The sequence below is a fragment of the Eptesicus fuscus genome, chromosome 21, assembly GCF_027574615.1.
Source record: "Eptesicus fuscus isolate TK198812 chromosome 21, DD_ASM_mEF_20220401, whole genome shotgun sequence".
NCBI classification, from domain to species: domain Eukaryota; kingdom Metazoa; phylum Chordata; class Mammalia; order Chiroptera; family Vespertilionidae; genus Eptesicus; species Eptesicus fuscus.
The window spans coordinates 30,325,132-30,353,116 of record NC_072493.1 but is presented as its reverse complement, the minus strand read 5'-3'; the positions used below and the strand labels follow the sequence as shown (position 1 = coordinate 30,353,116).

Below are 27,985 nucleotides of genomic sequence, written 5' to 3'. Positions count from 1 at the left end.
TATTCCTCTCCCTCTCCCTTCCTCTCTGTAAAAAATCAATTAAAAAAAAAAAAAAGGCACAGATCTGGGTTGCAGGTTTGATCCTGGCCTTGTTGGGGCGTATGTAGGAGGCAATTAATTGATGAGTTTCTCTCACATCAATGTTTCTCTCTATATATATCCCCCTCCCTTCCTTCCACACTCTCTAAAAATCAATGGAAAAAATATCCTCAGGTGAGGATTAACCAAAAAACAAAAAAACAAAACAAAACAAAAGGTAGTTATAGGCAATCAATCAAGAACCAGATGGGCACACACACACCAGACTCCTCCCCCACAATCTTCGCTGCCCATCTTGGTTGGACTTCTAAGTGAGGAGTGAAAAGGACCCTACTCAGCTATTGTGACCTGGATTTTTGAGCATCATAAGTTTCTTGGAGGAAAAAAAAAAAAGAGGATGACAGTGATCAGAATCTCCTCCTCTGTGGGGGGAAAAATGAAACAGAACTAGAGCGTCTCAGGGTGTTTCGGTATATAACTTAATGCCATAAAATGAAACACTCCGGGCTTAAATGGACCTTCTAATCCAAAATTACCAAAAAGCTCAGAACTCTTTCAGAACATCTCTGACAAGGGCCCATTCATATTCTAGATGACATTCCTAGCAGTAAGGACACCTTGTTTGGTCTGAGACTGCTTTCAGAAAATGAGAACCCAGACTGAATCCGTGTTATCGTCATAGCCTGGTCCCTCTGGGGATGCATTCCCAACCTACAACTTGTATCTATAATCAATATTTGCCTTCTCAAACCCCAGGATTTTGACTCCAGACACAAAATTTTCCTGCTGTACCTCACACAACAGTCGGTTCCTGCCTCCCAGGCTACAAAGATATTATCAATGCCTTTCAAGAGGTCAAGTGACTTCTGACTATCCCTGATGTATCTTTAACTTGTTTCCCCCAGCAGTTCCTTAAATACCCAGTACAATGCTCTGTTCTATGGTAATTTGTAGAACTTCCACCACTGCCACCTGCAATTTTTCACCAACTCGGAACTGTTGACAAATATAATGACCACAAAAGAAAGATCCTAAAGGATTAAACAAAAATACTGGTAAGCAGCAGCTCAACTGAGTGAAAAGGTGAAAAGCAGTGCTACAACTAGATGAGAACCCAAGATGTAAGGTGGTGCTTCCCAAACGTATATATGATTGTACTATTCGATGCTGAGATATATTTCTCCTTTAATAAAAACATTGTTTTTAAAACCTATCCGTGCAGGGCAAGGGAACAAACGTTACCAGCGCTGCACAAGGAAGTAAGCAGAATGTCACGAGGCAGCCGGGTCTATTCCCAAGTGTCTAAAGCGGCCCAACCCCAGCGTCAGAGGGCCCCTCCCCGTGCTCGCTCCAGAGCAGGTACCCCATCGGAGAACATAGTTTCTGTTGTTGCATTTTGTCTGCCTCCCGACAGAATGTACCCAGGGCCCTGAGGACAGCCTGGCACGTGGTCGGAGGTCTTGACTGAGGAAGTGGCTGCGACATTAATGCATACCTCAAGGGGCGAGTGAATAAATGAATGAATGGACGAAGGAATGATCCCGAGCCGGCCTACGCCCGGCTCCAAGGCTGCAAGCGGCTCCTCGCCCCGCGGGCGTCGGTGAAATGCGGGCGAGCGCCCCAGGCCACGAGCTCCAAACTCCGCCTACGGCGGCCGGGAGGAGCCAGCCAGTTCCGGGCGGAAAAGCCACCTCTGGCTGCTGCCCCGCCCTTGCGCGCGCAGGCGTGGGGACCGACGCTTCCCGGAGGTCACTTCCTCCCCCGTCTCCTAGCAACGGCTGGAAGCGTTGTTGACAGCCCAGGCAAAGGGAGCGCCGGACGGAGCCCAGAGTTTCGCCGCCAGTGAGATGGTAAATCTGGGGTCTCCGCCTGCGACCCGGCGCTCCAAGGGCGCCCACCCGAGGGGGCCTTCGCCGCCCGGCTCCCGAGGTCCATCCAAGGCCGGACCGGGGCCGCTGCGAAGGCTGGGTATCCAGAAGCTTCTTGGAAGGGCGAGGGTGACCGTGGAGGCGGGAAAGATATCTTGGGGCATAGATACCTAGTGGGGTGATTTCTGGAGGTGATACTTGGTGAGGGGAGATATCGAGAAAGAGGAGATACTGAGGGGAGGATGAAAGATTCTGTGTGGGATGAGAGATCTCCACTGCGAGAAAAGTGTGACAAGGAACGAGATGGAGAGAGAAACCATCCTGAACGGAAGAGAGGGGACTGGGAGCGCAAGGCAATGGATAGAGGGGAGAAGGAGATATTGAGAAAGAAGAAAATTAAATAAAAAGAAAGAAGGAAGGTGAAAAGGGAGGAGAGAGAATAAATAGGAAGAGAGGGGAAGGAGGAGGGAAGGAGGGAACTGGAAAGTTTGAAGGAAGAGCAAGGTGACAGCAGAGTTTTGAGAGGAATGAAAAGATGCTGAGGATCAAGAGATTGTAACAAGAGGGCTCAGAAATCACGAAAGTAGAAAACTGGGAAGAGAAGGAAAATCTGGAAGTCTGGGGAAAGCAAAGAGAAAGGCGTTGGGGAGAGAAATAAAAGAGAAAAGGAAAATGAGGGCAGTGATTTAAGGGGCTGTGAACATTGTAGAGGTGGCAAAAATATAATAAATTATTGATCCCCTCTACAGCTGTTAGCTTTAAATGCAGTGTTTCCCAAAGTGAGATGCAAATATTGTTGCTATGTGAGATGGCTCAGAAACACCAAATAACAGAGTAAATCACATCTGAGAAAGTTATTCCTTTTTCATTTGATTTTCTTTTCAACCTTTAGACCATATCCAGGAGAAAGTTTCTGACAATATTAGGTCGTTAGGCCCCTATCATATCACAATTTCAAATTTTCACTAAAGAATAAACCTCAGGCTCATAGGTTTCAGTAAGGTAGAATATAATAATATTTGCCCCCTTTTTTCTTGGTTATTTCTATTTATGACCAGATTTTCATTTGGTAGTGATGTATAGTTTCCTTTGAAAATACATTCATTTAAGCCTTTAGCAATATAATTTTAAAGAAGTGCTAGATAAGTAATATAGATGGTATCCCTAATGTCAAAAATTGAGAATCTAGTCCATAAATGACTGAAATTCAGAAAACACTTATAGAGTGATAACAAAAGAGGAAATAAGTTTTCCCACCCACATTAGGTGCAAAAGAAAACTGTCCTGCCTAAGTAACATAATGTTCACTTGTATGATGTTGGGAGGGAAAAAAGATCACAAAACCTTATCAAGAGACTCTGCAGAATGATGTTTCAATTCAGAATATCCAGTGATTCCTCCGTTATGAACAATATGCAGGTTTGGAAAAGATCATTCTTGGTTTTAGAATTTGTAGAAGGAAAGAAAACCAATACAATATAGTTTATGCATAAAATTCATTCAGAAACCTGTGTTTAAACCCAATAATGCAATTCCAATGTAAGCATTCATGGTTGAACATTCAGCTTGCACTGAGAACCAGGTCATAGTTACCAAGAGATTCTTGGAATCTTGGAATATGTTTTTACAGAATATCCTCAATTAATCATCTGAACTCCCAAATAGGTAACATTTAGGACTGAAAATAAGATTTCTCATTAAGGGATACTTTTAGACAGAGGACGACAATGATATAGCTCTATAAATATTAAAATACTATAATGTAGAAAGGGAATTTTTTATACAAATATGGAAAGACCAATCAGTGAAAGATGGTCAGGAGCAGATTTCTGTCCAATGTAAAGAATGCTTTGCCAGTAAATAGATAAACATGGAGTGAGCTCTTGTGAGGCAGTAAGCTTTCTGTCTCTAGAAGAGTTCAAGCCAAGAGATTTGTCAAGGTTGTCTGCCAGGGGTCCTATATAGGCCTGTATATGGGACTTGACAATTTCAAAGCTCTCTTCCAAAAGTCTGAGATTAGTATATAGTACCTTACGATAAAGAGAGAGGTGGGGAGCGATCTTTCCAAATATTAATTCTCTTTAGGATTGGGGTCACCACAAAGAATCTTTTGGTTAATTTCTATCCTGATCTCTTCCAGGCAGAGGTGGAGGAAACCCTAAAGAGGATACAGAGCCATAAAGGGGTGATTGGAACGATGGTTGTAAATGCAGAAGGTAAAGACATATGATGAGCTTCCTTCCTGACTTGCAGAAGCCAGCCAAGCCCCTGTTGGTTGTGCCACGCCTAAGACAAGCATCTTAGAATTTGGAAATCAAAAGCACATTTTGTATATTTTAGCTATAACATTTACTTATAAAACATCTATTGAGTATTACATGCCAAACACTCTGCTAAGAACTAGGGATATAAATATGAAGAAGACATGTCTAAAAATGTCTGCATATTGCTAAGAGACACTATTGCCTTGTCTAATTGTGAAGGCTTTGTTAAGTGTCTTTTAACATTTCAGGCATACCAATAAAACTTTTATATTGAAGATAGGGAGAGTATCATTATTGGCAGTTTGTTTTTGTTTTAACATCATAGAGGGTACAGGGTTTCAGTCTTCATTTTAAATGAAATTGTTCCTTTGCCACATTTAATAAAATCTTTGAGAATTAGTTGTAATTTCTAGTATAGTCTTTATGGTTATAGTATAAGAAGGGCTACTACATTTCCACCTTTGAAATCTGTAGACTTATCCCAGAAACCGGCTCTCACCCCACAGTCCATATTAATCCACAAAGCATTTCTCTAGCACAGCACACCGCCTGCCTCAGGCTCAGCTATGGTGTTACCTCTTAAAGGCTCTTGCTCACTTCATTGCTAATTCAAGCATTTGTAAGGGCAATAAATAGGTGCTACAGATCCCAGAGTATTAGTTGAAGTAAGAGTAGTTACTTTATATAATTCATGGTGCAACCATGGGATTGGCACATTGTTAACTCAGTGCTTGGCAACAGAATCTCAAAACTAATCATTGTTTTGGAGCAAATCCATCAATATTTATTGATGGCTTTAAAATTTAAACAACTAAAAGTCTGTTTGAACTCTGACCTTCAATCCCTTATTATTAAAAATGGAAAATGACCCCCTTTACTGGTGGTTGTGATAAGTGAAGTAATAACTGTCAAGTGCCTGCCACAATACCCAACACTTAATAGAATCCTATATAATAAGAGCCTAATATGTTAAGTATCTGACTGTTCAACCGTTCAGTTGCTATAGCATGCACTGACCACCAGAGGGCAGACACTCCAACTGGTAGGTTAGCATGCTGCTGGGGTCTGGCTGATGAAGACTGGGCGAGACAGGCTGGACATGCCCTGGAGCCCTCCTGCAGTCTCTCCCTAGACCCAATCATGCACCGGTGGAGTCCCTCAGCCTGGCCTGCATCCTCTCACAATCCGAAACTTCTCAGGGGATGTCAGATAGTCAGTTTCAGTCCAATCCCCACAGACCAGGCCGTGGGACCCCCACTGGTGCACGAATCCATGCACTGGGCCTCCAGTTATAAATAAATAGTACTGAGAATGCAGGGATTTTTAGTTGATTTGTACAGGTAAAACATATAATGTGTTTCACAAAATAAAGTTAAATTAAACATAACATCAAATGAATATAATAAATACACTCAACTAGAGTGATCAGGAGGGAGTGGATTTAAGATCAGCCCTACAGGTAAGTCCAGATCCATGCCTAATATTTCCAGGAAGTAATCCAACCCTAGTGCATGGTTCTGATTAAACTGATTTTAGGTCAATGCATTTACACAAACTCTGCCACACCCCCTCAGATGGGTTAATCTTCGTCATTCCACAGAGGTACTACTGTATTCCTTTCCTTTGGCTGCCATAACAAAGTACCACACACCTAGTGGCTTAAAAAACCAGACAGTTGTTCTCTCAGTTTTGAAGGCTAGAAGTTGAAATCAAGGTGTCAGCAGTGCCAAGCTGTCTTTGAAGGCTCTACAAGAGCATCCTTCCTTGCCTGTCTCCCAGCTTCTGGAGATTCCCAGCAATCCTTGGCATGCCTTGGCTTGTAGACTCATCCCTCCATTTTTTGCCTCCATCATCCTCTCCATGTCTCTTTTTCTCTTCTTATAAGGACACTAGTATTGGATTAGGCTCCACCTTAATCCAGTGTGACCTTATCTTAACTAATCACATCTAAAAATACCCTATTTCCAAGTAAGGTCACATTTGGAGGTTTAAGGTATACCTGAATTGGGGGCATGGGAGTGCGGCACTATTCAGCTCAATACAGGTGCATTCACCTATGACATCCAGGTCAACTCACCTATGTGTTACTTTGGAAGATCTTAGTCTAAAGTATGCAATTCTGGCAATATGCATCAAATGTCTGAACAATATTCTACCCTTTGATCTGTAATTCCACTCCTAGGAATTTATCCTAAGAAGTGATGAGGGAAATATTAAGTCCAAAGGATAATCAGTGAGGCCTAATATAGAATACCAATAAATAAACACATAAATAAATATATTCCAGCAATTTTAAACTGGTGTGCCTCAGAATTTTTAAAACATGCAATACCTGCTCTTTTCCCTTAGGTTGTCAAATAAAGAAATGACAACAGCCAATACAACAATAGCCATCTGGTGTGAATGAATCAAAATTAGACCTATTTTTTGTCAGATTGGCAAAAAAATATATTTTTTGGTGTGCTGCAGAATTTTTGTAATTAGTTTATATGTGCCATGAGATGAAAAAGTTTGAAAATCGATGATCTCTCCCAACAGTAGGGAAATTTTTTAATTAATTATGTAATATTGATGAAGTATTTCTCTACTTAAAATGTTGAAGAATATTTAGAGTCATGGGAAACTAATCACAATAGTAGATGAAAAAAATCAGGGAACATAGCAGTACCCAGCATTTTCTAATCAAAAATATTGCCAGGCACACATATACATTTAAAATAAATATGGAAGAAAAGGCAGAAATATGGTGATTATCTCTGAGTGATGGAATTAAAAGTGATTTTTATGTTATCTTCTTGGGGTTTCTCAACACTTTTTCTCATCCAGACAACAAAATATTATTTTTAAGACCCATTAACTTTTTCTAATTAACCTCTATTATGATAAGGTTGTGTTAGGATTCAGGGCACTTTTCTGAAATCCAAATTAACCTTTTACCCAAAAATATAAATAGGGGCTTATTTTTATGGTCATATTATTAATAACAGAGTATATAACAAGGATGTTTATTAATAGCATGTGGTATAAGTTGTATGACCAGAATGTAATAAAATACTCCATTTCAACAGCCTACTCAATTTTAGATGAACGGGTCATTTATTATAGTGCAGTGTTGTAGCTTTCAGAAGTCCCATGAAATTTGATTCTGAAAATATTTAACTAAGATGGTGTTTATGTGGTCTTGTATTCTGCTAATGATGTTAGTCCACCAAGTCTAGGAAAATCATTTTAACGTACTTTCAGATGGTTACATAGGCCCTCTATCGTGTTTATGCATTGAGATCTTTTCATGTGACAAATTAAATAGTTTTTTGGTTTCACTGTTATGGAAGCATATACTTCTTATTCATGACAATAAAGTAGACTTACCATTTTAGTCCAATGCTGAATGGTATAGGTTTTTGTTAGAGAAGATTCTTTGGTAACATTGATTTCCCATTTATAAAACCATTCATTATTTACAAGCTTACAGCACTGATCATTGAATTAGATACTAGTGAATATGCCTGTGTGTATACAGGGTATCCCCAAAAATGTATACACACACTTTCAACAATTATAAAGACAGTGTTTATTAAAATACACTTCATTTTCAAAATTGAGCTATCAGCTGTTAAAGTGTGTATACGTTCTTTTGGGACACCCTGTATGTATGTATATCCGTCACATCTGTCATCTATTCTTACGGATATAAGTCTGACTTCTATAGGGTCTTAATTTGAAATGTTCTTGACATTTCTAACAATCTATCCTTTGAATTTCATTAGATTTTATCAGCCATCCAGCCAACTCCTTTTATAAATGTACAGCGGAAGAGTACCAGCTTACTGGGATCAGAAAGAATCTTTTTAAAGTAGTGCCATTTTAGGAATTTATACTATACATATATGCAAATGTGAAATGGCATGCACAAAAACATACTCTGTAGCCTTGTTTATAGAAGTCAAATATTGGGAACAGCCTAGATGCCTGTCAGGAGGATGTATTAGTTATATTACAAAGCATCCATTTGACAGTCACATTACATACTCATTAACATGAATAAACTAGCCTTATTCATACTGAATGGAATCGTTTCCAAAGTGCATTAGATGAAAAAAAAATTAAGTGCAGAATAGAGAATTATACAATTGTATATAATAAAAGGCTAATATGCAAGTAGACTGAACGGCAGAATGACCGGTCGCTATGACAAGCACTGACCATCAGGGGGCAGACGCTCAATGCAGGAGCTGCCCCCTGCTGGTCAGTGTGCTTTCACAGGGTGAGTGCCACTCAGCCAGAAGCTGGCTCATGGATGGCCAGTACAGCGGCGGTGGTGGTGGCAGTGGCAGGAGCCTCTCCCACCTCTGCTGCAGCCCTAAGGATGTCCGACTAACGGCTTAGGCCCACTTCCTGTGCCACTCACTGCACTGCTTCCCTGGGGGAGCAGGCCTGAGCTGTTAATCGGATATCCCCCGAGGGCTCTCAGGCTGCCAGAGGGATGCCTGACTGACTGCCAGCTTAGGCCCAATCCCCTAGGGAGCGGGCCTAAACCGGCAGGTGGACATCCCCTGAGGGGTCTCAGACTGCAAGAGGGTGCAAACCAGGCTGAGGGACCACCCTCCCCACCCCCATTGCACAAATTTTTGTGCACCGGGCCTCTAGTTAAAGAATATAACCACAAACCTACTTGAATAGGCTTAGAGGACCTCTGGAAGGATCCCAAAGAAACAGAGAGCAGTGGCTACCTCTCAGAAGGGGAAGTGGGAGAATTTCATACCATGAGCTAAAATTACTTCTTAATAAATTATCTTTTAATTACCTTGCATGGTACCAAGCAGGAGCTTCATAAATATTTGTTGATTGATTTTTCTCAAGTGTCTATAGGGGATATGAAAAACTCCAAGACTTTCCACAGTGTGCACTTACTATTCAGAAAGGCTAGCTGTTTTATTTATCGCCTTGGATCATGAATAGACTAACTAAATAGACCTGAGCGTCTGATTCATATCTTGTCATCTGCATTTTAAATAATTTATTCTGGTTGTATTTCTTGTTTTGACACTGAGCAGTGCACACTTTAGGTAGTCACTATTTAGGATGCAAAATAAAACTGTTTCTCAAAGGTGCTCTTACAAGGTTGAGTGCTTGCTACATTCCACTCTCCTGCTTGTGCCTTGGGATGTTTCATCAGGTGTGAAAGACAACACTGACTTCTGGGGGAAAGTGGCCAACAAATCCTATCTAATAATAGAGTAATATGTAAATTACCATCACTCCGCTATGCCCACGATTGGGCGGCAAGAGGCTGGGGGGCGGGACTCGGGGTGGCCTATCTGGCCATTGAGAGGCACAGATCCGCTGCCACTGAGGGGGGCTACCCTGCTCTTGAGAGGCACAGGGGCAGGACTCCCGCCCCCTGTGCCTCTCAACGGCCAGATCCGCGGCCGCTGAGAGGGCCTGCTGCGGACACCCAGCTATGCCTCTCAATGGCAGGGTAGCCAGGTGTCCGTGGCAGCCCCCCTCAGCGGCCGATGAGAGGCGCAGGGGACGGGAGTCCCGCCCCCTGCACCTCTCAACAGCCGGGTAGCCCCCCTCAGTGGCCGCGGACCATCAAAAGTGGGGGAGCTGGGTGCCTGTCTGCTCCGGCACCAGGCCTTTCAGGAGCTTCCGCCGTGCCGGAAGCTTCTGAAAGGCCTGGTGCACCAGCGGACAGGCACCCAGCTCCACCGCGAAAAGCGAAAGCGTGTAGGGGACCCTACACATGCATGATTCAATCATGCACTGGCCCTCTAGTAATAATATAAAAATTAACAAGTGTATATAAAACCTGATTCATTGAGTAGGTTTTCCTGTAAATATTGTCCTGGTATTGTTTAGCTAGACCTATTCTAGAGATAATCATTTTCTTAAAAGAGAAAGCAATTAATCTATTTCAGATTCAGAATTAAGGCTCTCAAAGGGTTTCACGAAAAACTAGTAAAATCCCAAGTTTGTAATTCTGGTCCACTCTTGAAGTGCTCATCTTGAGAGTTTCTGAAGTTATATTCTCGGAGGAAAAACCAAGAGTCACTCCAGCCTCTTTTATTGTTTGTCCTCAATTCAGGTACCTGAGGAGTCTGACAATAATCTCTAATTCACCTATGTATGTCCCCCTAAATTAAAGACACATTTGCAATTCAAATTCCTGGGATTCCCTGGCCATGTGGTAATCCTCAAAATTATAAGAAGGCCATTTCTGATTAGATACAATATATGCAAATACCTAGCACAGCACCTGTTACTTAATAAGCACTGAGCGGTGAGTGACCCAAATTAAGCTAGATTGATCTGAACTGAATTGAATTATACTTGCATATTTGTCTGTCTAGACGTTTCCAGTTAAATTAATAGGTTCTGTTTTAAACATGTATCATGGAGCAATAGAGCACACAAGTAGCCAAATTTAATAATGCTTAACCCAAGAATGAGTTCAAACCATGAAATGCCCAGCAAAACTACAGTGTCTTTGTTGCTGTGTTCTCTAATATAAAATTTGTTTTTCTAAATACTGAATGTTACAAAGAATTTTTGAAAATCCCTTTTGATATGCTGTCTAGCATGTGCAGTGATATCCCTTTCTAACTCTGGCCTCAGGAGAAAATGAGCATCATATCACAGACCAAGCATTTCAAAGCAGGCTCTGTAGACAGGACACTTGGGGGAATTCATTTTGTCTAGTAATATGCTCACCTAGTACTGAAATAATCAGTTAACAGCTTCCAAAAGATCTGTGCACAAAAGCATTCATCACACCATTAGCTACAAAAACAAAGACACGGGACCTAATAATCCAATAGTAGGGACTGATTATGATATATTCATATAATAGTAAAGGGTACAGCCATTCAAAAAAAATATTGATGACATGGTCACCAACAAGGACAACCTGTATGCTGTCATTTAAATGAAGACAAAAACAATTATCAAATTTGTAATTATAGTTTGACCCAAGTATTTTTTTATCTTCACTCAAGGTTATATTTAGAGAGAGGGGGAAAGAAAGAGGGAGAGAGAAAGGGGAGGGAGAGAGAGAGAAGGAGAAAGAGCAGGAGAGAGACAGACAGACAGACAGACAGACATTGATGTGAGAAACATAGATCAATTGCCTCCCATATGCACCCTGACCGGGGATCCAAACTGCAACCTTTCGGTGTAGCAGACAACACTCCAACCAACCGAGCCACCCAGCCAGGGCTGATCCAAGTATTTTTTTATATCTATGTAGAAACAAGAAGATTGGAAGGAAATAAACTAAAATTGTTACCAGTGGGTAATACCAGCCATCACTTTTTCTTCCTCCTAACAATTATAAGTAGTTTCCACATTTCTACAATATTCATATTACTTTTAATAAACAGAAAAAAAATTAACCCCAAATTAAATCTTGTACCAGGTATTCCGATTCGAACAACCTTGGACAACTCGACAACAGTTCAGTATGCAGGCCTTCTCCATCAGCTGACCATGAAAGCCAGGAGCACCGTTCGTGACATTGATCCTCAGAACGACCTCACCTTTCTGAGGATCAGATCAAAGAAACATGAAATCATGGTGGCGCCAGGTAATTTGGCATTTTATTTCACATTTCAAGCATCTTCCTACTTTTACCATATAAAAAAGCTTTGTTTCAAAGAACAAGGAGTATAGATTCTAATACGCAATATGACACATAATGTTCTTCAATTACAAAATGAAGACATGTTTGAATCTGAAATTTTCAACTTGAAAATTTTGTGACATTGGTGAGGAATCTGACCTCTGAAGAAGTTGAATTTTGCCCACTTGCATTTATTATTAGTAATCAAAAAATTTAGGAGCTGTAGGCCTCATGCTAAGGTGAACTTAGCACACCGATTTTCTGGAGAGCGAGAGAAATGTCTCCTGTCCAGGGGATAAAGTAGGGATGGATCACAGGCCTGTAGTCTTAAGTGCCCCCTGTGGAGAGCTCACACTCACCTGGCCTACCTAAAGACAGCAGCCACCAAAATACTTCTTTCCCTGAAGGAATTACATTGCCAGTGTTGGTAGATGCCAGTGTAAAACAGGACTCATGCTCCTAGATCTAGTCTAGAATAAAAGTCTCCATAGTAATACACCCGTATGATCAGAATCACCCATAAACTAAATAAAGCTTTTTCTCACCCTGGCTGCACATTGGAATCACTTGGAGAGCTTTACAGAAATAATGATTGATGCCTGGACTTCACCCCAGACCAATGAAACCAGAATCTCGGGGCTGGGCCCCAGGTAATGGTATTTTGTGAAAGTTCGACAGATGATTCTGATGCAACCAGGGTGGAAAACCATTGGTCTACACAAGGTCCAAGTGCTGTTTCAAAGAGAAAAAGCAGATTAGCTAATGTATTCATTTATGACATTTAATTTTTAGAGTCGGTTAATTCTGCCCATATCTTTCCACAGATAAGGAATATCTTCTGATTGTCATTCAGAACCCATGTGAATAGTCCTGCTACGTATGGCCACGCCCATCCTGTGACCCTGGGTTGAAAACACTTTACTCTTTAATGATTACTAAGATTCTATCCCAATAGAACTGATCTTTTTTTGACATTCTTTTCTATTTTTACATTTAAACTATTGTACATGTCTCATTTAGTTCCTTTTGAATGTATCGTAAAGTTGTGTTTTAGCTATATAATAAATAAGTTCTGGTATGTATGTCTCTTTTCTTATAATACACAAACTAAAAGAGTCTAGTGAGAAGACAGCCTTCCTTACTAGTATAATAGCCCTTTCAGTCGAGAAGTTAACTGTCACCAAGAATCAGTAGGAAAGTAGAATTTTGCCCATTTTGTTGACATGTCAGGGGGACGCAGTGGGGCCCTGCGGGAGCCACTGGGCAGTCCCAGCCCTCCCGGAGTGTTGGGTGCTTTCCCAGGTTCGGGGAGGACAGTAAGAGGTCAGAAGGGTTGTCCTCAGCTGGGCCGGCACCACCGCCAAGCACCACCTCCCATCCCTTGCAAAACCCCTCAAGACTGTACTTTGGCCACACCAGCCGGGGGACCAGGAGCAGGTGTTGGGCAAGGATGCACACTTCAAAGGCTGACTAGGTAACCCAGAGGGGTTTGTTTTTACTAAATATTTCAAGCATTCAGAAAATAATGAAAATCAAACCACAGATATAACAGATTTTCAAGACCCATATAGAACAGATATTAATAGTTTGCCATATTTGCCTTATGCCCTCTCTTTTTTAAAATTAAGCTTTTTTATTTTGAGATAACTGAGGATTCAAATCACATTGTAACAGATAACATAGAGAGAGATCCTGTGTACCCTTACCATTTTCCTCCATAGCAACATCTTTCTAAATTCCAGTACAATGGCGCAGGCAGGGAATTAACGTTGATTCAGGCTGAATACAGATTATTCCCATCACCACCAGCGCCTCTCATGGTGCCCTGCACCAGCAATCCACCAGCCCCTGACCCCTGGCAACCACTAACCTGCCCTATTGCTGTAATTCTGTCATATAAAGGAGATTATAGAAATGAAATAATATAGTGCATAGCTGACTTTTTTTGCTCAGCATAATTCCCTTGAGATTGATTCAAAAACATAAGAAATAAAACATTGCAGATAGAGCCGAAGCCTGCTCCTCCTCTGGTTCCTCTGTCCTCTCCTCCCCCAGAGGATTCTTGTCAGAGGCACAAGTCACTCTCCACCAGGGCCCATAAGAGCCCACGCCCGAATTCCCGAAATGCCTCCCCAGCAAGCCAAGCATGAGGAATGGTGCACAGTAGTTTTACTAGTTCAACTAAACCTATGGCCCCAGCTTGCATCCTGTCAGGCACCAGGGCCAACCCAAGCAAACAGTGTTTGGGGCAGAAAGGAAGGGCTGGGGCCAATCCCTCAGATTAAAGGGGTTTACTCTCCAAGTGGGAATGGGAGAGGAGATGGATCGCAGATGGAACTCACTCAAGGCTCAGAGAGAATGATCCCAAGCCTGTCCATGCAACAGGTGTCTGATCCAGTACCGCTGGGGGTGGGTCCCCACATGAATATACTTGGAATATCCTGTCCAGTTAATTGCAATGACCTCCAGGCTGAGATCAGCTGAATGGTGGTCAAGGACAAAGGTTTGGGAGTCACGAGTCCTGGGTTCTTCTCATTCTGGCTCTGCCATTTGTAAGCAAGTTTTGTTGTTGAGAATCAACTGAGCTGCTGCAGCTAAAGAGCACTCACTCGAGTGCCAACAAGCGTTAGCAGAAGCTGCCTTCAGAACAACTCCACAGTGGCTCTCACTGGGGTGGTGAGGAGAGTGGCCCACGACATATAGAAATATGAGTTCCGGGAACAGCCTTGAGGTTCCCATATCATACCAGCCAGCTGAGCCCGAGATTTACAAGGACGATGCTGACTATCTCCAGAGAGAACAGAACAAATGAGGAAATGAGCTTAAATTACAATCGGAGTGTGTTCTTCTTAATGTGTGGGATGGATAAACACAAAGGAAACATTACAGGAATGGAGAACCTATTCTATAGCACATATCTGACTTCCGAGCAATTTTCTAACACTTTATTTTTTAAAATTTCAGACTTGCAGAAGAGTAGAATAAATAGCATAATGAACACCCATATAAGCTTCGCCCACATTCACCAACATTTTGTATTTTACATTTGCTTCATCTCTCTGTGTGTGTATATATATACATCTATAACAATAACCCCAATTTCATACTTAACAATGTAATACTGATATCCTCTAATAGAGTCACTCAGATTCCCCCCCAATATGTCTTTTATGTGTGTTTTTAATCCAGGATCCTATCAAGGGTTACATGTTGCATTTGGTTGTTATATCTCTCATTTTTAGCTGTTTTCAGGACCCCGTTTTTCTCTCTTCTTTACCTCCAGGTGGTATCGAATTTGTATTTGCTCTCCCCAGAGTCCCCAGAGCCACCTGCTCCCCGTCCCCCTAGAGCCCCTGCTGATTAGACCCAGATGCAGCCTCAAGGAGAGGAAATTCAGCTCAAGAGCAGGTCTTAGTCACAGGTGTTAACCTTCCTTCTGCACCTGACTCAGACCAGACATCACCATGGACCCACCTCGTGCTTCAGCCCAGGGAGGTCTGGCTACCATAGTACCCACTCCCCCAGGGACAGCTTTAGCATCTGCTGACAGTTTCCAACATAAACAAGATCTTGTTAGAATACAAACAGCAAGGAAATGCATTATTGCGGGAAAGGCCCACAGAGATCACCTATCCAGCCCCTTGGTTTTACAGGTGAAGATTTCACCTGAGCCAAGGGCTCGGTGTCACAGGAATCAGGTATGTGGGTTTGTATTGCACTGGTCACGTCTATGAGCAGGTGCTTCGGATTTTATCAGAGGGCTCCTCTCTTTTGAGACCCCCCTCCATACCCTCCAAAAAAAAATTAGGAAGTATATATTAGCTCATTGTTATAAAATGTACCAGAGATAACATTTGATTCCAATACCTAAATGTCATCTCCCCACAGTTCCCCAGCCCACCCAGAGCTCATCGGCAGATGCATGGCTGAGTGGGAAAGCCACTTCCTTCCTCCTGGCCCAGCCAGAATTTCAAGCCCCATCTGCGATGCAGCCGTGGGAAATCTCTGGCAGATGCAAAGGACACCGCTAAGTGCCAGGGCTCTGGGTGGGTTCTGCTGGGAAAGACAACCCTTCCATCCCACTGGGCAGTGAATTCTGCCATGGTCCTGCCTGCACTTTTGCATCCAGAGGAAACTGTAACCCTTCGTTGGAGACAGTGAAGGTGGCAGCAAAAAGTAGAACTTGCCAAAGCCAATTACATCGAAGGATGATATGACCTTTGGGAGTTTTTACAACCGCTCTCTGCCTTCCCACACACGGACATTCACATTCCCCCTCGGATGCACAGCATAGTTAATTAGCTCTATTTAAAAGATGCCTGGACTGCCCTGACTGGTTTGGCTCAGTGGATAGAGCATCGGCCTATGGACTGAAGGGTCCCAGGTTCGATTCCAGTCAAGGGCATGTACCTTGGTTTCGGGCACATCCCCAGTGGGGGGTGTTCAGGAAGCAGCTGATCGATGTTTCTCTCTCATAGATGTTTCTGACTCTCTATCCCTCTCCCTTCCTCTCTGTAAAAAATCAATAAAACATATTTTAAAAAAGAAAAAAAAAAGATGCCTGGACTTAAAGATTCACACCTATACAAAACCATTGGTAAAGCACTCGTTTCCTATGAGAAGTACAAGCCTGGGCTCACTGGTGCCTCCCCTTAGTCCAATGTGGTCAGGAATTTTACCTGAACAATAGGAGAACTGTTTGCAGAATGTCTGGAGGAACATATCCCCACCATAAATATGAATGATAATGAACCTGGGAAGGCCAGATTATAAAATAGCTAAAATGTATTTATACATTATTATCATTATACTAGAGGCCCGTTGCACGAAATTCGTGCACGGAGAGGGGGGGGTGTCCCTCAGCCCAGCCTGTACCCTCTCCACTCTGGGACCCCTCGAGGGATGTCCGACTGCCCACCGGGATCGGGCCTAAACGGGCAGTCGGACATCCCTCTCACAATCCAGGACTGCTGGCTCCCAACTGCTCGCCTGCCTGCCTTCCTGATTGCCCCTAACCGCTTCTGCCTGCCAGCCTGATCACCCCCTAACCCAGTGATGGTGAACCTATGACATGCGTGTCAGCACTGACACGCGTAGCCATTTCTGATGACACGCGGCCGCTGAGTCGGCCGCATGCCGAGGATGAAACATTTGCTGCTCCTGAGGATGAAACATTTGCGAAATAATGTTTTTTCCTCAAAGTGACACACTACCCGAGTTATGCTCAGTTTTTTGGTGAAGTTTGACACACCAAGCTCAAAAGGTTGCCCATCACTGCCCTAACCACTCCACTGCCAGCCTGATTGATGCCTAACTGCTCCCCTGCCAGCCTGTTTGCCCCCAATTTCCCTCCTCTGCCGGCCTGGTCACCCCTAACTGCCCTCCCCTGCAGGGTTGATCGCCTCCAACTTCCCTCCCTTGCAGGTGTGGGTCCCTCTCAACTGCCCTCCCTTGCAGGCCTGGTGCCTCCCAACTGCCCTCCCCTGCTGGCCATCTTGTGGTGGCCATCTGTGTCCACATGGGGGCAGGATCTTTGACCACATGGGGGCATCCATATTGTGTGTTGGAGTGATGGTCAATCTGCATATTACTCTTTTATTAGATAGGATAGAGGCCTGGTGCAGGGGTGGGGGCCAGCTGGTTTGCCCTGAAGGGTGTCCCGGATCAGGATGGGGATTCCCTTGGGGCATGGGGCGGCCTGACCTCTGGACAAACACACAGGTGTTGGGTGTGGCCATATTTTGCACAGGGGAGAAGCAGAGAGAGGGGCCTGTGGTGGTTTGCAGGCCAGCCACACCCCCTGGCGACCCAAGAGGAGGCCCTGGTATCTGGAATTTATTTACCTTCTACAATTGAAACTTTGTAACCTGGAGCGGAGCCAAGCCTCCTGCTCACTCCGTGGCCGGCAGCCATTTCTGTTGGGGTTAATTCACCTTCTATAATTGAAACTTTGTAGCCTGGAGCAGAGGCCTGGGCCTGGCCAGGGTGTGCGGAAAGCTTTGCTTTCTCCGTTGCCAGGGGCAACCCTGGCCTGCTCTCTCCAGCTCCGTGGCTGCCGCCATTTCTGTTAAGATTTATTTACCTTCTATAATTGAAACTTTGTAGCTTGAGTGGAGGCTTAGGCCTGGCAAGGGCGGGTGGAAAGCTTGGCTTCCTCCATTGCCTGGGAAACCTTGCTCTCTGTGGCTGTAGCCATCTTGGTTGGGTTTATTTGCATACTCGCCCTGATTGGCGGGTGGGCGTGGCTGGTGGGCATGGTTTAGGTGTAGCGAAGGTGCGGTCAATTTGCATATTACCCTTTTATTAGGTAGGATGCTCCCAAATCTTCGTCACCTAGAAGAGAATGGGTGAGAGGCTGCCCAAAGCTCCCCCAGGTGCCTGCCTCCCACAGCCTCTATTGGTTTTTCTTAACATCTGTATGCACTTCCCTCATATTTGTCAGTGGTGACCTGGTCCAGATAAGGCCAATGAGAGATGCTTCCTTGGTATTTAGAGTTAGAAGAGAGTCAGAGAGCACGTCCCCATGTGGCTGGACCTCTGGACAAACACACAGGTGTTGGGTGTGGCCATATTTTGCACAAGGGAGAAGCAGAGAGAGGCAGTTCTTAGAAAGAAAGAGTACAGAGGCAGGGTAGGATGATGGCCCATGGGCTCTCTGTAGGTCCCCTGCTACATTTTACCCTTGGGTTCATAAGACACCTCTAAAGCCTTCCAGTAGGTTTTCCTCTTTTGTGTACACTGACAGGGTGGATTTCATCTGTTGCCTGAAACCAAAAAGGCCTTACCTAACACACGTGGGCTATATTTGGTTCATCCAGGCTTCTTTAATCAGACACAGTCAAGGAGCCCAGTGGCTCCCCAGGACATGTATATTAATCAGAGGCCCTGGTTAATGTAGGCCCTGGACCTTCAGGAGGCAGACCTCTGGGCAGGAGAGAGGTGCTGAGACATCACCCTCTCACTGGGAATATTATCTCTAGTTCATTTCCACCTGGTGAGTTGCCTCTGCCTCTGTCATTGGCAGGAAAGAGAAGTGACCACCTGGACACTGGGCAGACGCATTCCCTAAGCACCACTCCAGGTGGCCCAGGGTGAATGAATAGGCAAAAAGTCACTTGAGAGATAAAAGGGATAAAGAAATACAGAACAGACTCAGCAGATAACATACTACCACCTTGTCCCTAAAGGCAATGTGGTGCTGAAACAAGGACATTGCTTTGTGGTTAGACAGGTCTGTCTTTGATGCCTTGCCCTGCCATTAATGATGATGATGATGATGATGATGATGGTGATGATGATGATGATACTTTGTTATTTTCAGAAGAAAATAGGAAGAGGAAGGAGGGATGAAGAACAACAGCAGCTAATATTTGCTGATCACTTACTATGTGACAGGCACATTGGATTTTCACAACAGTCCCATTTTATAGACAAGAGCACCAAGGCTTAGAGTAGTCTCATGGTTTGCCCAAGGTCAATCAAGCTTTTAAGTGCCAGAGGAGGAACCAAAACCCCCATAAGTGACTGGGGCACACACTCAACCATTCCCTTAGATTGTTGACTCACCAGACATGTGACAAGGAAATTAACATCTATGAGCCTTAGAATCTTTACCTGTAAAATACAGACCATAACTCCTACATTATGGGTTGTTGGGAGACAAGAATAAATTATACAAAGAACCTGATGCTTAGTAGATGTTTCAAAAAAGGTAGCTGCTGCCCTAACTGGTTTGGCTCAGTGGATAGAGCATTGGCCTATGGATTCAAGGGTTCTGGGTTCGATTCCAGTCAAGGGCACATGCCCAGGTTGCGGGCTCAATCCCCAGTAGGGGGTGTGCAGGAAGCAGCCAATCAATGATTCTCTCTCATCATTAATGTTTCTATCTCTCTCTCCCTTTCCCTTCCTTTCTGATATCAATAAAAATATGTTTAAAAAAATAAAAACATTTAAAAAAAAAAAAAAGGTAGCTGCTATTATCACCATCCCCATCAATACTACCTAGAAGATCAGTAACTGCTGGGAGATGACCATCGTAGCAGTTATGTTAATATAAATATGACCAATGTCTCAAGGTTTACTCGTATATTTGACAATATTCCATGGGGTTCATCAGGTTGAGTGGTTACTCCTAATACTTTCATCAAATCCCTAAATCAACTATCAACTATCCATCTGGTTCTACAGGATGTCAGCCTCCTGTTCTACTCATGAAATGTCATCACATCAGGAATTGCTCATAGGACTAATCTCTCCATCAAGAAAGCATCTACTGTTTCGTGCGTCACTAAGCCTATGTTTTCTCTCACTCCCATTGATTCTACACATAAAACTAGTTTGTACTATGCTTTATTCCCTTCCCATTCTGTCCCACTTGTAACCAGTTTGAACCATTCCTTCTTTCCCGTTCCCCACTCTGCCTACACATAGAAACAGCCTTTCTATTTGGATGGGTCAATTCAACATATCAGACTGATTTTTGGTCTGTTCTAACTCAAAAATCCAACCATGCAACGTTGTGCATTAGACAGTCTGTTAGGCTTACGGACAAAATCTGTCTTAGTCTTACCCCTAGTACCTGGCAGAAAATCTGGCACAGTGTCTGTGTGGTAAATAGTCAACATCTCCATTCCCACCCAGGCCCTCTTTTGGAAACAGTTCCCTTTGTTATGGGATTGGTTGCAGAGGGTCCACCGAGTTAATGTGCACCTTTCAAGTAGACATAATTAGCTACATTCCCCGAGAACACTCAAGACAGGGTTCTGACCAATTAGAAGCTTTAACACTTCTCAATTCAGATTGCAAAATGAAGTTCTCAATTCAGGTTGCAAAATGAATTAAGGCAGGTCATTGACTCCCATGGGCTTCCTTCCACATCTGCTCCTGCACACTTTCTGCTTCCCAAATAGCCCCAAGGAAATATCTGGGGCCGCCCCACCAATGCCAGGAGAGCGGAAGGCCCAGCTCTCAGAATAGGTCCCAGCACTCACAGCTGCACCCTTTGTAGAGCAGGGATTGGGAGACCTATCCCGGCTAGTCCTAGACCTCTGGGGAATGGGCTGACGCCAGCTCCATCAGATTACAATGCCCCAAATGGTGCTGTCAGCCAGATCCTTTATCTAACATGAACTTTAGGTTGTTCACAAACTCTGAACCTTTCGGTTGGGTATTTGATCATATCTAAGGGAAGTTGGGGGAAAGTAAATGTCTACTGTCTCCAGGAGGAAAAAAAAAAAAAAAAGCACACCAACATCAGTGATGTCAGAACAGGATAGAGGATATCATCTTAATGAGTTTACCTGCTCTCGCCAAGCCCAGCAATTTCCGGGAGATGCAAGCAGAGATGAATAACCATTTATGAAATCTCAAATTAATAATAATACTGGCTTCCTCTGAGAGTTTACAGGAAAGGAGGTATGCTTCTTAACCAGGGAACCATTTACCCAGGTGGTATCCCATTCTGCAAGCATCTAACCAACAATTAATTCAGGCCAGGCACACTCTGTGCCCAGGGGCAGACAGGGGTGATGTCATCCCTGCACCAAAGAGCTCCTGGTGAATAATGGAGATAGGTGTGCAAAGAATACATTCTCAAACAGTGAGACAATAGCAACCAAAGGCGTATGCGTGAGGGACGGAGCAACTGCAATGCAGACAAAGGACTGATAAAGGCATGGTGTTCAGGAGGCTGCATTCAAGCAGGCACACCCGAACTGGATGTTAAAGGTGAACTAGTTTACAATGTTAAGAAGAGGGAAACAGGGATCTGGGCAGAAGATGGCAAAGGGAGGCATATTCTCGGCCAGTGGTCGGCAAACTCATTAGTCAACAGAGCCAAATATCAACAGTACAACGACTGAAATTTCTTTTGAGAGCCAAATTTGTAAAACTTAAACTTCTTCTAACGCCACTTCTTCAAAATAGACTCGCCCAGGCCGTGGTATTTTGTGGAAGAGCCACACTCAAGGGGCCAAAGAGCCGCATGTGGCTCGCGAGCCGCAGTTTGCTGACCACGCTTCTAGGCAGTGTCTTCAAACCTTGCTTTAGGAATAGCGACCTCCTTTACACACAACCCTGAGGAGAGGTGAGCAGAGCGGCTTGCTCTCCATGAAGCAGGGTGTCTCCTCTTCCCTTCCACCTTCTCCTGCCCTTCCCCACCCCAGACCTGCGGAATCAGAATCTGCATTTGGGAGGAGTCCCAGGCGACTCTTGTTCCCATTAAATTTGAGAAGTGCTACACCAGGATGAGGAAATCTATTTTCCCCAAGTACCCGGAGGAGAGAGAGGGGTTATGATCAGTTGAGTTAAGAAACACTGCCACTCTACCATTTCTCTCTTCTGGAAACCATCCTCCATCGCCAAGCCCAGGCCACCCAAAGCCACAGTTAACAACAGGCAGGGAGCGATGTAAAGGAGGGTTGCATAGAAGGCAACTGCATCCCAATCCACAATAAAAGAGAAAGGAGACGCACTGTGAAATCCAACCAAAGCTGATCCCTCCACCAGGATTGAGGTCCCCTCGGGCTGCCAGTGAACCAGTCCAGCCAGTTTCCATGTTGCATTTCCATGACCTTCACCTTCGCCTGCTCCAACTCTCTCCCCTTGACACTGCCACGTCCCTAGGATGCTGCTGCTCCTACCAGAACTACTGGGTTCAGAAGATCACGGACACCCTGGGAACCACTATAGTAGAGGCACTGCCCCCTTACCTGCCAGCACCATTTCCTCCCATGCCAGGCACACCTGCCACCAGTGAGATCTGCAGAAGGGAGTCCGACAGCTCGGGCTCTTCCTCTCCTTCCTGGAGCCCGTCAGCTCGAGCTCCTTGTGAAGGCTGCCCTCTCGGTTTGCACATACCACGTCCTTCGTGGGTGCAGACCCCCTTCTCTAACCAGGTGGCTCTTCCACTCAGAGAAGTGAGGTGTCACTGGGTTAATCCTAGGTTTTCTCTTGACTTCCCCTTCACTGAGGGTGAGTGCTCATTCCGGAGGCTCCGAAACACCCATGCAAGCAGGTTTCTGACAACAGCAGCCTACCTGTCGGCTTGACACACCTGGACCCCCGTGAAAGCTGAAACCAGGCTCCTACAGACTTGTTCATTGTCACATACAGTCCTGGAGCCCAGGCTGTGTTCCAGGTTCTGTGTGATCTTACCCCACTGGTCGCAAAATAACCTCCCCAGGTAGACTTTATTATCTCGTCTTTCCTAATAAGGAAAATGAAGCTCACGTGAGGTTATCTTGCCCAGAGTCACGCTGCTTGCTCACCTCAAAGACCCTCAAGGACAGAAACCAATTCTTACTTATCAACCCCTCCCGTGCATTGTTCAGAGTCTGTATCGAGTCCACACTCAGCATAGAAAGCTTGGATGAAGAATAAATGAATTGTGTGCGTATAATCCATAGCACCAGTTTGGGGGGGTGGGGGTGGAGAAAGACGGGCACACACTTTAAATAAATAAAGGAAAATTTATCACTGGAGCACAAGCTGTACACTCTCAAGAGTAGGGTGATTGGCTCCGACACAGTCAGGAAATATGTCACATGTGTTTGTATATGTGTGTGCATGTGTGCACACACATGTGGAAAGATTATTTATTTATTTATTTATTTATTCCTCACCCAAGGATATGTTTTCATTGATTTTAGAAAGAGAGGAAAGGAAAGGGAGAGAGAAAAAAAACACTGATGTGAGAGAGAAACATCAATCAGTTGCCTCATGCAGGCACTCCAACCTGTGTTAGAACCCAAAACCTGGGTATGTGCCCTGACCGGAAATCAAACCCGTGACCTTTCAGTGTATGGGATGACACTCCAACAAACTGAGCCACCCGGCCAGGGCAAAAAAAAAATTCAAATCCACACCAAGACACTAACAATAAAGATTTCTGAGTGAGTAGGATTATGCTCGATTTTATTTTCTCCCTTTTGCCTTTCTTTCTGGTCTGTTTCTTACACTTTTTTCGGCAATTTGAATTGTTATTGAACTATGAGATGCATATTAAAAGCACACGTATCTTAAGTACACATCTTGGTGATTTTTCACAAACTGAACACACCATGTGACCAGCACCCAAATCAAGAGACTAAACACAGCTGCCCCCAAGAAGGACCCCTGGGCTTCCTTCTGGTCTCTAATGCCCACCCTAGGGTCACCAAGAGCCTGGCTTTTGTCACCAGAGGTTAGTTTTTTTTTTTCCTTTTTGTGTACTTTGTATAAGTGGGATCCTACTCATTGGTATCCAGCTTCTTTTGACCATCAGTACACTGGTGAGATTCATCCGTATTGTGTGGGTAGGAGATCACTCATTCTCATCGCCATGTTTGTTTGTTTGTTTTTTTAAGCATAGAAATTTTAAACTTTGTTTCTTTGGTGGCTGGCAGGAAGAAGTCTATATAGAAGGAAGTGTGGAGCCAGATCTGTCCCCCCTGCAGAAGGGCCGGGGTAGCTCAGAGAGATGCTAAAAGAAAGGGGAAAGGCCCATGCTTTCAGCCACTGGTTCCTAGATGCCAACAAGCCCGCCCACCATCCCTGTACAGTGGGAGGACATAGGCTTTGAAAGCTTAGGTTCAAGTCCTGGCTTAGCCATCAACTCTCCTGGGAGTGCTGTTTCACTCCTTTGTTTGTTGGTTAATATATTTTTATTGATTTCAGAGAGGAAGGGAGAAGGTGAGATTAAAACATCAGTGATGAGAAAATCATTGAGCGGCTGCCTCCTGCACGCCCCCTACTGGGGATCGAGCCCCCACCACCTGGGCATGTGCCCTGACCAGGAATGGAATCCTGACCTCCTGGTTCATAGGTTGATGCTCAACCACTGAGCACACCGGCCAGGCCTGCTGTTTCCCTCTTTGAGCCTCAGTTCCTTTATCTGCAAAATGGGGGGTCTTGATTGCTCCCTATAGCAAACCCTGTTGGCTTCCACCCAAGTTCCCTTAAATCCTTTGTATCATTTCTGTGTGCTCTGCTGCTGGCTTCGGGGGTTTTTTTTGCTTCCACCTGTCCTTGGGTTGTGACAGCCACTTTGTAAGCACGCCGAGAGACCACAGGTGCCCGGGAGTTTGCTCACGCTCACCCTGGAAGCCCTCGTCTGGCCAGTGCTGGGTGCCGGATGTGTAATTCCAGCTCCCTTGCACCCAGGGCAGGTGCAGTGTGCCTTCCAGAAGCCCCTGCAGGAGCCGACTGCAGCTCCCCTCCACAGGTCTTGGCCTGAAATGACACCTTGCGGGACTCCTTCCTCTCCGGCTGCCTCCTGTGGGTTCCCCCAGGAGATCTCCCTGAAATAGTTACATGCACAGGAATCCTTAAGCAGGGCCCACTTCTAGGGACCCTGCCCGAAGACGCCCTCGGGGTTGTTGTGAGGGATACATGGATAATTGTGCAAACACCTCCCACCACCCAGTTGGAACTCACACCTGTTAAATCTCTTCCCCTGCTGTTAGCCACAGGCTGGCCTTGCTGTGTGGCCAGAGGCCCCGAATCATAAAATCCCCAGGGTTCAAAGGGACCGTAAATGTCTTGGACGCCTGGAGTCCTGAATTATCTTGAATCACTCCCATCTCTCCCTGAAGAGTATTACAGTAGCTTCTAAATGAAATAACCAGGGACAGTAGAGACACCCCTATTACCCCAGCTTTATTGCGCTACAATCAGCACGGCCATCTCGAGTGGAGATGAAGCTGTGGGGAGCGGATATTAAAGGCACCGGCTGCGCTGAGCTTCCCAGATCAGAGGCCAGATTTTCGACTGGCTGCTCCGAGCAGCATTTGAACCCCCTGGACCCTACCCTGGCCCGTGGGGAGGGGGCTCAGTCCTTGGGCCGTGTTGGCAGCTCTGTGTGTTGGCGCCCACTCTTCCTGGGAAGGAAATCTTCCTGCGTCATCAGCTAAGAAGAGCAAAAAGCTGCATTAAAAAGAGGTGGGGGGAGACATAGCACACGTGGAATTATCCTCTCTTTTGAAAAGAAAATTCATTGTTTTTTAATAATCCATGGCATTGTTCCGTATTCTAAGAGCAGGCTTTAGACTGATTCCCCCAAACAGGAAGGGAGCATGGGGGCCAGATACTGACAAGGAGCAGTTGTTGAATATTAATTGTTGCCATTTGTGCACCAGGCACTGCTTGAAATGTCTAACAGTCTTTGAAGGAGGTATATTCACCTTCGATTGACAGATGAGGGAATGGAGACTCCAAGAAGGTAAATCACTTCTCCTGCCCATGCCACTGGTAGTAATGGAGCTGAGAATCACCCAGGCCACCTGCCTCCAAGGCTGGATGGGTTCTTAAGCAGAGCTATTGCCAGTGACTTGGGTACAAAAGCTGCTTTAGTTCCTAGGGCTGTTGTAACAACAGACCACAAACTGGGTGACTTATGATGACAGAAATGATCTCCTCCAGTTCTGAAGGCTCAGATCCATCCTTGCCTCTTCCTAGCTTCAGTTGTGGCCAGCAATCTTTGGCATTCCTTGGTTTGCAGCTGTATCACTCCAATCTCTGCCTATGTCATCACGTGGCCATCTTCCCTCTGTGCCCCTCCCTCTGTCTTCTCACCTTCTTACTAGTATAAAAACACCAGTCATGCTACCTGAAGGGCCCACCCTACTCTAGTGTGACTTCATCCTAATTAATTACATCTTCAAGTACCCTATTTCCAAATAAGGTCACATTCTTAGGTATTGGGGGTTAGGACTTCAATGTGGGTTTTTTGTTTGTTTGTTTGTTTGTTTGTTTGTTTGTTTGAAACACAATTCAATCCATATGGAGGACAAGCAGCCAGAAACTCTGTTTTTAAACAAGGAGATTCAGAGAGAGCGAGGAGGGGGTTGGCCTTTCTGACAGAGGAACCCCAGGATGGTCACTCAATGCCTTTGATCTCGAATCTCCATCTCCATCTTTGTCCACCTGCTACTAAGCAGATGGCCCCAGAGGAAGAGGCCAGTTCACAACTGCATTGCAGCAGGAATAAGGAGGAAGATAGGTGGTTTCAATCTTTAAAATGTAGCACCTTGCAGTATTCTAGGACAAAAACCTCTGTGAACCTACTCTGGTTAAGACTCTACTTTGTAAAACCCTTCTTATTAAACTGAGATGGCATTCTCAGCTGCAAGCATGGAACTCAACTCTGGATGATTTTAACTTGAAGGAACCCATTTTAAAAATAAGATCTACTCACACAACAGCTGGGAAGGCTGAAGGACCCAGCTGAAACAATTGGCAGAAACAAAGGAATCTGAGAGATAGTCAGGACTACAGTCAGAATCAGAACCAGCCCAGTGAGAACACGGGCACCACTAGCCATAATTCCCACTACCATGGACTCATCATCATGAAAGCCCATAGACCTTGGACATTCTGAGGTCACCACAACTACCCCATTGTACCTGATTTTGGGGGCCTAACTCCAGATTTTAAGTCCTTGGTTGAGCTTAGCTAAAATATCTGAGGTATAGCTGCAAGGGAGTCTGAGAAAACATGTATGTAGCTTTTTTAGCTTTAATAGAGACAGCCTCTGCTTCCTACAATGAGCCACACACCAAGGAATTCCACAAATATAGGAAGGAGGTTCAAATGTTGGGAAAATAATGAAAAATTGCTCTTAGGAAGTATTAAACCTACTTTATCCAGGAGCAAAGGTAAGTTAGGGGTGTCAAGGCCAAAGCTGTTAAAAATGAAGATCATGACTCACAGACTTGAGATATTGGTGTCAGAAGTTTCTGAGGGACCGTAGAGACAGAAATTAGATTAGGGACTGAGTGGGCTGCAGATGTGGGAATGGGGGTGCCTCCTAATAAGAGAAGGATTTCTTTGTGAGTCAAAATAATATTCTGGAATTAGATAATGGTGGTACTTGTACAACCAAATTGTACACTTTATGGGGGTGAATTTTATATTGTGTGAATTATATCTCAATTTAAAAAAAAAGTCTCAGAAAGGGATCCAGACCCTTCAAATCTGCAGGGAAAAGAAAACTTTAGAAAAACAATGGGATGGACACTGGGGCAGGTGTATATGGGGAGAGCTACAGTCCCTCAATTTTCCCATGATGGTAATGCAATTTGGCGGACATGTGTTGGCCTGGGGAAATGGAGCACAGTTGGCCAAATATGTCAGTGGTTCCAAACACCCCATTTTCTTTGAAAATTCTCCACATCTCTACTCATTGGGTCACAATGAAATACACATTCCCATTATTT

General features: G+C 44.5%; 1 protein-coding gene across 1 annotated transcript; it reads left to right on the top strand.

The window, feature by feature from the left end:
• Positions 1 to 1,798: 1,798 nt before the first annotated feature.
• Positions 1,799 to 12,870, top strand: DYNLRB2 (dynein light chain roadblock-type 2). Its single transcript, XM_008139689.3, has 4 exons — positions 1,799 to 1,889; positions 4,048 to 4,123; positions 11,589 to 11,756; positions 12,617 to 12,870. The coding sequence occupies exons 1-4, from the start codon at positions 1,887 to 1,889 to the stop codon at positions 12,658 to 12,660; spliced, it is 291 nt and encodes a 96-aa protein (XP_008137911.2). The 5' UTR covers positions 1,799 to 1,886; the 3' UTR covers positions 12,661 to 12,870.
• Positions 12,871 to 27,985: the final 15,115 nt, after the last annotated feature.